The sequence below is a fragment of the Pundamilia nyererei genome, unplaced genomic scaffold (assembly GCF_000239375.1).
Source record: "Pundamilia nyererei isolate P.nyererei 1_Seehausen unplaced genomic scaffold, PunNye1.0 scaffold00007, whole genome shotgun sequence".
NCBI lineage: Eukaryota > Metazoa > Chordata > Actinopteri > Cichliformes > Cichlidae > Pundamilia > Pundamilia nyererei.
Window position 1 is genome coordinate 3,728,187 of NW_005187408.1, and position 12,457 is coordinate 3,740,643.

Genomic DNA, 12,457 nt, shown 5'->3' on the forward strand with positions numbered 1-12,457 from the left:
TTTTCCAGGGTCTAGCTGAGTTTCTTGAATGAACATGCGTGAATGTGATGATGCTCTATTCTGTAGAGGAGATTACCACAGCACACGGCTATCTGAAGATTTAAAAACAAAACTATATTGATAATTTAAGGACATCTATTTAACCAATTTTTTTTTTTATTAGTTTCATTGTATAAGGTCGTATCTGCTATCACTGCTTCGAGAATAAGACTGACTGAAACACTGATTGTGTAAATGTAGTCACAGCAGCATCAGTGCACAGAGACGCCTAAAGGATCAATAAAGGCTTGTTTTGTCTTTTTAAACATGCTTGTGGTTATGTTACAGGGTTTGGCTGTTCTTTTTTTGTTTTGTTTTTTCCCCCTTAGGTTACTTTTTTTTAATGTGGTTTGAACTCTTAGCTTGCAAGTTGTTGTGAGTGGTCAACACTAATAAGGGTGTGTTATTTATATTTGAAATTTTGTTCTGGGATGTGCAAGCTCCATGTAATAGGTGCCTGTTCATTTTCATAATCGATAATAAAAACAAAGATTCACTTTTATTCAACCTCAGTCTGAACAGTATGGGGTTTTTTTTCTTCTCCTTTTTAAATAGCTTGCAAAAGACCGAGTAGTTCTGCTCTGAAGGCAGAAGGATGATGACCAAATTGAGAAAGAAGATAAATGTGTGACAGTGACACATTACATAAACTGCATATTTCAGAAGCATGTAATTCCATCTGTCTGTAAAAAGTGATCGGCACGGATCTCAGGCGTGCCGGTGGAATTGCACTAGATTTGTGAAACGTGCAAAGATAAAGATGTAGTGTGGCAGGAAAACTGATGATCTGACGCTTTTGAAAGCAATGGAGCTTTCATTTGAAGCTTGTTTTTTGTTTTTTTGTTTTTTAACTGGTCCGTTATGGTGGGAGAAATTATTTCAGCCAAAAACAAAGGGGGAAAGGGTAATTTCAGATTGTAATTTTACTTGGCCAAACGCATGTATATCTATTGTACAATCTGTTATCAAGTTATTTCACTTATTTTGCTTAAATTATGTTTTTTATACTGCTCTATTTGTTGTTGGATATTTTTCTGTCTACAATAACACAGGGAGAAGTGGTTTAGTGACGCCCTCTATTGGAGACGCTTTAGCTGTCAAATCTGGGGATTAGCAGTTCGTGATATTTTCCCTTTATGGTTATCTATTCCTTGTTAAATATAAAGTGTATGTAGGTTATCCACCCACCCCTAGCCATCTTTTCTTTTTCTTTTTTTTAAATTTCTCATCTTAGTACAATACCACTGCCCCAGCGTGGACTTTTCCAAATAAAGCTTGATGCAGAATTCTGACTAGATTGTTTGTGAGACACTCATAGGGTTTGCTTTAATTAATTAATCAAATAGAGAAAATTCCCAATGGATGGTTGGGGAAATATTCCAAGTAAAACTATATTTTATAGCATTAGCACAAAACCTTAAGTTTCACTGAAACACGGACCTGTAAAATGGAAAACTTACGAATAAGACTAAAAATCCATTTGGTGATACAAATGTGCACAAAACAACTTTGGAAATATTAATTTTGTTTCTGAATCAAAAGTTACACTGTGGGATCCGAGGAAGCGCACCAGGACTGAACCATCCTTACCGCGGCGGGGGTGGCTTCATTCAAAATTCACCTCAAACTCCACTCATAGTACGTTAGCGATATGCGATATGCAGCCACAACAAGGTTAGCTAAACACAAGCTTTATGCGTGAAATATTACATGGATACGCCATGTTGAGTCCAGTGACACGTATTTTCATTTCTTTTTTTACCCAGACAAATAAGGTGGTCGGTTCCTCTTCCATCCAGTTCTCTTTAGTGTTTGCCAATGTTGGAGGTGTAACTGGGGTCTGGCCCTGGATAAAGGTAAAAAAATGTCCTGAAATATTTTTCCCATAGTTGTCGGATACTCTGTGGATTATTTGCCACGTTGTCGCCAACTCGTATATGATATTAGGGTTGACTGAAAATCCCCAGAATTTCGAGAAGGATGGGGCGGTTTGGAGATGCTAGCAAGAAGGGTGCTCGGCCGATCAGCCATGATGAGCTTTAACCGGCTAAAGTATCGCAACTGGGGGTGGCTAGATATGATTTATTCATCTGGGGAAACCATAAAGGCATATTCATGACAGCATGCATGCTTGCCTATTCTGTCTGCGTGTTTTTGGGAGCTGACATTGGGAAGAAACGGCGTATATCTTGTTGGCAACGTTAGCTTCCTGCTAAGCTGGACACAGTAATAAATGTTCAGGGGTTGCAGACAGCACTGAAGCTCTGCCAGTCAACCCCAACGTAACACAACCCCCATGTTCAACTTGCAGTGAAAGACAGCCGTGCAAACAGGCAGCTGTTTGCCGCTGTATTTGTGCGTGTTGCTGTGAGAGCATAAAAAGAAAAGCAAGAGGGACTATCACCACAAGTACCCCACGGGCAGGCATGATGCACCTACGAATTAAACAGGAATAACTTCATGACATGCAATGAATAAAAGTCATATTACAGTAAGAGATACATCAGTTGTGGTGCATTTAAACCTTATTAGCTATTTTCTGACCGTGCAAACTTGGCTGATGTTTACACCAGTTCAAACATGGTCCCTAAACAATACAGAGAAGTGACACCTGCAAAATCAGATATGCAATATTTAAAAACCTGAATGTGCCATATTCAAAGCTAGCATTTCATGCAGTGTCCAAGGGATGACACTGAATTTCTCCAAAACTCCAGGGGTTCAGCTCAGCTTTGACCTTTTGTTTTGACCTCTGTGGGGATGCTCAAAGTATTTCCTTCATTTCCGATCACTGTCTGCCACTTATTTGTGTGACTCAAAAGTGGGAGCCATTTTGGAGCAATTGTTTTTTATCTTAGAGACTTTTTTATCACCTTAATCATGATTTTGTTTTAGACAAAAACACACAGTAGCATATATGCTTATGTTACATAAATTACACAGTCACAGCCTGTGTACTGTGTCTAACTGCATTCTGCTAAATATTGCATGCATATTTTAAGAGATAAATAAATACTACAATTCATTCTGCTGTTTGATATTTGTTGACCCTTATTTGTTTGATAATGGGCTGTGTCCCTCAAAATGTGGTTTAATATAGATTGCATTGTTCAGGCTACAACCAGCGGATTCCTCCTTTTTGCCAGAGAGTTTTTTCAGCCGTAACATGAGCAAAGCTCCTTCAAATAAAGGTTCATTGTCTGGGTGTATTAGCTGCCAGTGGATCAGAATGTGAGATAGGCCTAGGGCTGTTCAGTTTGAAGTCTGTTCTCCAGGCTTAGCCCAGAGAAATCTGTCAAATGACATTTAGCTTTAAACTGTGCATGTGCATTTGTGCTCAGATTCACAGATGCTTAATGCAGTATTGTGTACTGCTAGTGAATGAATATTGATTTTCTTTTATTTTTAAACTACTCAGTAGTTATAATTACAGTGTAGTAAGTGTATTTCTAACAAAAGCTTTCAAATTTGTTCTGCTTTCAGGAATAGAGCATGGCTCAAGTGAAAGTACAGACCTCAGCGCCCCTGGCTGGTCCTGGCCTCTCCCCTGGAGTCCCTCCAACGGCCATGGCCAGTCAAGGATCCCTGGGTCTGCAGCCCTCCGTCAATGGCACAGGCCCGGCCCCCACACCCGCCTGCCCTGCTCCTGCAGTCGGATATGGGGACGCCCCTGTGTCTGCCACACCGCCAGGTAGAATTTCCCCCAAGTTTGTCTTTAGGGGAAATTAGTTATTATTTTGCATCATGTGTGGAGTTGCTACTTATCTATGAAAACTAAAAACTGTTACAGTAGGTTAACAATTTTGCAAATAAAATACCATCACCCACGGCAGTGGTTGATATTTAACTGCTTATCTGTAAAATTGTGTTATTAAATTTCTGCTTATTCAAAAAATAGAGTGTTGAAGGGCTAAAATATTTGATTCCTGGTTTCACTCTTGCAACAGGGGGCAATGTGATTTAAAAAAAACTACACATACGCACACAAACAAAAACACTGACTATTGGCTTTCCATGGCCAGTACATGCTCAGCGATCAATAGTTTCTGTGATTTCCAACAAACGATGGACTACATTTCATTAGTGTTTTCATTTTGGGGGATGATTCAGTGAGTTATTCTGTGAAAATTACATAACCTCAGTCATAATATATTATGACTCTATAATACTGATATAGATTTAAGACCTTAACAATGATTCATACAGACAACTGTGTGCATGATGAAGGTTATAGTTGTACCCAAGTCTACAATACAATGTGTGTGTTTGCATAGTTATTCTATAATAAAAAATTGACTTTAGGCAATTAGGTAACTGGCCTAAAGGGCTCTATCTCATGTTCCTTTTACTGCTCATTATTTCTCATGACCTAACCTAAATTCAGAAACATTTCGGTACCACTTCTTCTTTAATAATGATTTAGGAACTGAATTTCTGCCAACACGTCCTGTCATATGTTAGCTATAATAATAATAATAATAATAATGGATTGCATTTATATAACACTTTTCGAGACCCTCAAAGCGCTTTACAATTCCACTATTCATTCACTCTCGCATTCACACACTGGTGGAGGCAGCTACAGTTGTAGCCACAGCTGCCCTGGGGCAGACTGACAGAAGCGAGGCTGCCATATCATGCCATCGGAAGTATCTTGCCCAAGGACACAACGACTGAGACTGTCCGAGCCGGGGCTCAAACCGGCAACCTTCCGATTACGAGACGAACTGCCAACTCCTGAGCCACGATTGCTGCACTATAAGCCAGTAGCTCACGGACTGACCACAACACGAAGGAAAAAATACTTTACAATATTGTCCTATAAACAGATTCATTTATTGGTTATTTATTAAGTGCTTGTTTACGGATTTTTCCCCTTAATTACATATAAAAATAAAACAAGTTTGCATTTTATTTGCAAGTTAGAAGTGTTCCAGTGGCTGTATCCACTGCTAATATCTCATCCCTTGTCACTCAGTGGAAGTATCCAGTTCTTATATTAAAAAATGATACTTGTTCATGAATATAGGTGGAAGAAGATGGATAGACGAGTGCTTTAGTTACCATGTTTTTAAATATGTCGTCTTCTGATATGATTTAGGCCCGCCCCAGGAGAACATGGCAAACCCTAAAGAGAAAACTCCAATGTGTTTGGTGAATGAGTTAGCCCGTTTCAACAGGATCCAACCACAGTACAAGCTCCTCAATGAGAGAGGCCCTGCACACGCTAAGGTAAAAAAAAGTTTTTCAGATGTAGCGTTATCATGTCAATATGGAATAATATTTAATAAATCTCAGGAGGCAGTTCAGTGTAATTCTTGTTTTGACACACATCCACATGTGCTAAATAAATAAAGCATTTGCGCTTTTTGTAATTAGTAATTAGTTATTGGCTGTGCTGAGAGCACCGAACTCCTGCCAAAAGTTCTGTAACAAGGATATTGATAAAAATGTTGGGTAATGTCTTCCTCTCTGGGTGTCACTTCCAGATCTTCACCGTGCAGCTGACTCTTGGGGAGCAGGTGTGGGAGGCAGAGGGCACCAGTATTAAAAAGGCGCAACACTCCACAGCTGCCAAAGCACTGGCTGAGAGTGTCCTTCCCAGGCCAGCGCCCCGCTCCCCTAAAGCTGACATCAACAGTAACCCAGGTACTGCAGCCACAACTGAATTTCTTTTAACTGTTAAAAAAGCAAGTGGCTGGGAAGGATTACCATGAATTGCACCTTTTACTGTTTCTATGGCTATGCATGTGATAGCTGCTATAGTTTCAAGAAGAATGCTTGAACCATTTGGAAAAAGCTGCAAAACAAGTTGATGCTTGGTTATAATCTGCTAAACTCTTAAAAATGGAGGTGTCTTTTTTTTACAGGAAACATAGACAGCACTCTATTCATATATTATTAGGTATTAAATTAATGATTAACACTGTATGTCTTATAGAAGAACTTAAATGTTAAGTTGGGCTGTGGCTCAGCTGTAGCAGCAGAAAGAAGATATTGCCTTTAGATCCAGGGAGAATGAGGCCGCCAAGAAGGAGGTACTTTTACTCCCTGTTCATTAACTAAGAGTGTCAAGATTTCTCAAATCTTTGAGGGCAACAAAGCAGGTTTTCATCCTCCAAAAGTTTTACAGTATTTTTTAACCTTGTTGTAAGGAGGAATTTTTCTCAAGCTAAGCTTGTTTCTTTGGTCCACTGTTATCCTAAAGCACAATTCGGGCCTATCTTAAAGTTAGTTGCTAGCACTATGTCTAACATTTAAAAGCTTAACCTCTTCATTGGTACTGTTTGAAGTTGGAATCATAGACCAGCAAATATTAAAGCTATACATTCTTTTTTTTTTTGCTTCTTACTTACTTCTTAGGATTATTGAGAGGCTGGAGCGTATCTGGGCTGTTGAAAGGTGAAAGACAGAGATAGACAGTCACACACACACTTGTAACAAATTTAGAATCACCGGTTAACCAAACAAGCATGTCTTAAGACTATGGGAGGAAGCCAGAGTACCCAGAGACAACCCACGCAGGCATAGTCACTACCATGCTTCCTGGAATAGCAAATAAGCACCAATAATCAAAAAGTTAAGAGTGTAACAGAGTGAAGATCAGATAAAAGGACACATTTTTTTCATCTTTTCTTCATTGGACTTACTGGCAGTTTAAAAGGCTGTAGTGAGTTACTGACTTGTGATGCTAGTGATACATGGATAAAAAGGTTAGGGTCCACATCCTGTGGACAAGAGTATCCAATGGAATAAATGGGAAATAAACAATGGATGAACTTGATAAAGCTGCTGCAGGGTCAGGTCTTGGGATTATACACTCCACTTTACTGTCAAACTGTTAAAATACTTCAGTGGAACAGAGCCATTGTCAAGAATAGGCTCACAGTTTTTAAAGTCTGGTCACCATATGAAACATCTTGTTGTAATTGTTCCATCTATCTTTACTGGTCATGGTAAAATCACTTCCTAGTTTCCACGTAGGAGATGAAAGACAAAATCTACAGTCATCTGTCTGTGCAAACATAAATTTTGCAGTTCATCTGACATAATATTAGACTCCAGCAGTTTACCCTAGATATTTGCAGACACGAATCAATCCTGTGCTTTTTTTTTATGGCAGTTTGCTGTGAACAAGATCTAAAATTACGACAGCACTGTGAACATTTTTCAGTTTTTTAACCTGTTTACCAGAAGCAGTTTCATTTTCTTGCAGATGGTTAAAACCAAGTTTGTGCTGTTCATTTCTGTGTGCACACATCTGCAGGAATTTATAGTTAGCATTAAAGCCCATGCATTTACACTTCTAGTAGCTCGCCTTGTCTCATCCTCCTAAAATTGGAAACAATGTTTAGATTTTTTTAATTGAAACTCACTAATGTTCATTCATTTTAAAGTCTGGTGTTAAAATAAAAGTATGGATTGGATGTTAGCACACTGGATAGAGCTAAAAAGTCCATTTACAGAGGAAGTTAATTTATACCTGTCTGTACAATCATGAATTTAAAGTGCAATGCATTTATGTACTTAGGGGGCATTTTGGTTTTTCATCTGAGTGACTTTTCTTCCCAGCATTGCTGCCAAGCAACTGGGAATATTCAGATAATTGATGTTCAAGGAAACAACAAAAAACAGTATAAAGTGTCTCAGTAAAACCTAGGAACAGGCTTACAGTTTATCACTAGCCAAATTAATACCACTAGTCTGGACTTACCTCCCTTGCCCTCTGCGACTTTGTAGTGGTAAAAGGCCTCAAAGCCAGGCTTTTAATGGGATTAAGAAAGTCCAAAAAAATCCTGTGATAAATTATGCAACATCACTGAGAAGTGGTGGTATTAGTGGTGCATGCATCCTGGGGGTACTTTTTACTTAGAATGCAGTTTCAGGTGGCAAATGTTAGGCTGCACAGTGCAGCTTTCTGCCTGTGTGCCTTTTCTAGAAAATATTTTGTTTCCATCTTTTTAGACTGCTTGGACCATTTTAAGCCATTTTGTTTGCTGCTGCCAGAAAAAGAAGTTCACATCAGTGTTTTTAAAAACCTCCCTGTCTTGGTTTTAATCTTTTCCGTGCTTGCATCTGCAATCTCACTCACACAGGCAGTATAACACCCACAGTCGAGCTGAATGGTCTGGCCATGAAGAGAGGGGAGCCGGCTATCTACAGGCCTTTGGATCCCAAGCCGATGCCCAACTACAGAGCCAATTACAACTTCAGAGGGATGTTTAACCAAAGGTGAGCTCCCAAAAATGAATGATTTGATTGGCTCAGCTGTTATTCATTTTAGTTTCAAAGTTACTTGCTGATTGGTTTATTGTTCAACCTTTAAGGGTGGGGGAAAATTATTCATGACAAGATGAGCTTCTTTTTTTTTAAGTAAAGTCTTTTATACTCACCTTTCGACCTGGAACCCCAACCAAAGTTAGATTTAGGTTTTCTTTGTTTTACCATCACTGCTGCATTGTTTGTAACAACAGCACATGCTTGCTGATTCTAATGCAACAGCTTTTGCTTTATCCAACCACCAAGATTAGCATTTCTCTTTGTTGTGGGTGTCGATAATCTGCGGTAATATACAAAGGAAGAGAGGGTCTTTGACATTCATCTGACTTGGTGTGGACATGGTCTTGATAAATTTTAGATGATGTTTCTTTGATCCCAACTGGCTTAAATGTGTGTCAGGCATGGCTCTCCGCTCCATATGTTTTCTAAACTGATGAACGTGGTGCCCTCATGGGTTCCCTGTGCACTCTGTCTCTGTCAACTTTCTTTCGTTGTTTTTTCTGTGCTGGAGCCACCCGACCATTTCCTAAACTCTGTAAAAGTGCCACAGAGGTGCAATTAATGATCTCCTCTCCCCCAGGAGAGAAATGCTATGTAGATCTGTGAATTTGCTGAGCTAATCCAGGTATACCCTGTTACTCCCAGTTAGGAAAACAATGGGCAATCTGTTTTCTGTTTTGGACAGTGCACAAATAGTTTGTTTGGCTTTTAGTTTTATCCCACAAGCGTATCTTCACAATTTTACTCAACTGTCAGCTTAGGATAAACATTACATTTAGTTATATTAATTAGTCTCCTAAATGCTATATTATTTTAAATACTGACATAGTTTGTGATTAAAACTTAACAGAAGTTGAGTTATGCGGCTCCAAAAAGTGCACTGTTCCTAATAAAGTTAGTATTCATCTAGGATTGTTTGACATACTTGGTGTTATTTTCAGGACACATTATAATCCCCTCAAGGTGGCAGTGTTTCCTCATGTAAAGTCCCATAACACTTCTTTCTAGGTGCCTAGTGAAGGCCTTAGATCCCATTTTCTAACCTGCAAGTTAGGAATGTGGTGAATTTATGAAAGCTTTTCTGTGTGTATGGGTTCAGTGTTGTAATCATAAGGATTTTAAATTAACATCTTCAATATTAAAGCACTAAGCAAAGTGAAATGTCATGAAGAAGAGATTTCTTTCCCATCTATATTTTTGTTCATTAATGTTATCAGGTGCAGCATTCTGCCATCAGTTCTGCTGAGCGCAGTTTATTTTTTAAAAGGTGTCAGTCAATCAGTTGCACTGTTGGGTAACAGAGTGTAGTCAGGAGACAGTCTAGCATCTGGCTCACATCTTCTACTATTTGATCCATGCAGGAGCAAACAGGGGTGAAAGATAAATGGGGTAGAGGAGAAAATCTGTTTTCCAGCATCTGTCTGTCAATGTCATATGTCACAGTGAGGAGACAGGCAGTATCTATTCCTCATGGCCTGTTTTGTTTTCTTATGGCACTGTGTAAAGGAAGCAGAAAGGGGGTTGGAGGACGTGTGTGTCTCAAACAGAAGTGACATAAGAAAGACATTTATTATTCCAAGGTCATTATGTTTCCATGAGGTCTCTTTCTTTCAGTGTAGTCAAGCCCCGATTAATGATAGTAAGACCTTCTGAATATGAATTCTCTTACTTAGATGACTAACTATGTGGCAGAGTGACAGGCCATATCCACAATCGGTCACCTTAATGATGGTGCAGGGAAACGAAGGTTTCCTCATGCCCATGCCCTTACCTATTATGATGAATAAGAGTGATCCAAAGTCATGTTGATGGAAAATCTGACCATTAAAAGGGCAGTCTGGCTATGATCTATCAGCGCGCTAATCACCGCCCAGACCAGTATTGATTCATTCAGAAAGTGCCCTGATGAGAAAATACAGCGATAATATGAAATGTACATTTATCAGAGTCTTAATGAATCTTATTTATGGCGAAGGACTTATGCATAATTCTTTCCCAACCAAGTCCATCTTTAAATCAGTGATTCATCTCTGCTATCATCCAGACGTGACCACACCATTGAACAACAGTGATCAGCTCACTCAGTCAGTTACTGAGCTGCTATGAAACATGTGTGGAAATTTAGCCTGAGTGATTATGAAAAAAAATGATCACAGAATCGGAAAATATTTGTGTTATCATGAAATCTGGTTACATCAACCGTTTTCACGGACAACCCCTGTGTTATCATTGGAACACCTGATTCCAATGAGTCATACTGCGCTCCTCCAGTTTATCCACGACGCTCCCAGCTTTCCTCCTGCTGCTCTGATCTCAGGGGGGCGGGGCGCCTGCATCCTGCATTCTGTCAGAGTTGGAATTTGGATAGGACTTTCCCTGTTAGAGCAAAGCTTAGCGGCCTGAAGCCGCCTACCTCCTCCCAGTCCTCATTTGGTTATGACACCAACATCATGTCTGTTGGAAGAACAGTGGGCTGAAATACTGGGGGTGCTTTGCACTGTGACATTTCCTCCTGTGATGATGTTCAGATACTACGCTGGCCATTACTGCTTTCTCTGTAGGAAACTGAGAGGAAGAGTGACTCACCTTTACTGCTGAAAATTCAGTGCCTGTTTTATATTATATTGGCCAGTCTGCTGTATGTAGGAGAATAAGTAAAGACCCAATTTGCTTTGGTTTGTAAAGCATTTTTAGATCAACTGTGAGAAACATTACTGCTTATTAAATCTCTACTTGTATTGAGAAACCCACAGATCTAGCTCATTGGATGGATGTAGTGGTTCGATGTCATTGCTCCTACTGACCTTGGTTCCAGTCACAGCAGGCACTTGTTTTCAGTGGAATAACTTTGATAAATCCACTACATTTTATCCATTTTGCAGTTAGTGAGCATTGAACATAGAGCATTTAGCAGATAAAAGGGGGCTTGAAAAATACTGAGCCTACACTGAGGGTTAAATGGGATGTCTCGTGCGTTTGGTTTCAGGGTTGAGTACATGGGTGCACATCAGCAATAATTACAGGGAATGCTTTTACACATAAAGGCCTGCTTTGAATATATTGGTGGACTTATGATAAAAATAATTTGAAATAGTGTTATACAATACATAAAATTACATGAAATCAGGAAGGGCAGAATATTTATATTCACTATTAATGCCACTGGGTTATTTGTACCAGTGTCCCCCTTTGAATAGTCCCGCAGAGAGTTCACTTATAGCTCAAATACCCCAGCTAAACTAATGAGCTATTTATCAGGGCAAAACAAAAAAAGAAAAAAAAAACAATTAAGTGAAAATTCTTTACATTCATAAATCATCCAAATAATTTTTATGGTATAATAAAATCCATTTTCATTTTTAATAGGCTGCTTGCTGCTGTGTTTTGTTAGTCACTTTGATGATTAGAGAGGTTACATCTGCATGTTGTTTTTGAAACACCTCCCTGTACACAATGATGCCACTGCTAAGATGATCTGCGTGGGAGCATAAACAAAAAAGACTAACTCACGGTGAATGAAAAACTCATCCTCAGGATGGTTGCTATAAAAAGATGGTTTATTCTGTGATGCTTTGTATGACGCTAACCTCTTTCGGGTAAAAAGAGTACATCTTCGAGTGTTATTTACTGTTCTTGTTCTTTATGCTGTAAGAACAGTAAGAATGCTGTTGTTCTCACTGTTCTTGATCAGTTGTACCTCCATGTCCACAATTTATTATAAGTAGACTACAGTACTTGAACATATTTAAAATGTATGCAAAACTTTAGCTTTGGAGGTGCTCATATGGATCCTGCTGCTGTATGATGCTTAAAGGTATGTAATTAACACAGAAGAAAGACTCCTACAAACAACTGGAGGGAACAAATTTAACTTTAGGTCCTGTGAAAAATTACATTCAGGGTTTACAAATATATCAGGTATAATTTTATATTTTTTGGTCTATACACAGGCCTCAATAAATGCTGCATATTCCTCAATTGTTGAATGTCACATCATGTAAAGGGTTAATCGCCTTACAATTGTGCTCCAGACTTGGTCTGTAGCTGTATGGAAATGTCAGTGTAAAATCACTTTCATGTAAGAACTATAAGAAGAGACAGTTGCAATGGAAGGATATTTGAGTACCCTTCCCATGCC

General features: G+C 39.0%; 1 protein-coding gene across 1 annotated transcript in view; it reads left to right on the forward strand.

Annotated features, from left to right (window-relative positions):
- Positions 1-1,810: 1,810 nt before the first annotated feature.
- Positions 1,811-12,457, forward strand: part of stau2 (staufen double-stranded RNA binding protein 2) — a 101,117-nt gene continuing 90,470 nt past the window's right edge. The window contains exons 1-5 of the mRNA XM_005722563.2: positions 1,811-1,895; positions 3,523-3,730; positions 5,141-5,271; positions 5,529-5,688; positions 8,136-8,271. Coding sequence (XP_005722620.1) covers positions 3,532-3,730; positions 5,141-5,271; positions 5,529-5,688; positions 8,136-8,271 — 626 coding nt within the window. The 5' untranslated portion in view covers positions 1,811-1,895; positions 3,523-3,531. The remainder of the gene's footprint in view (positions 1,896-3,522; positions 3,731-5,140; positions 5,272-5,528; positions 5,689-8,135; positions 8,272-12,457) is intronic.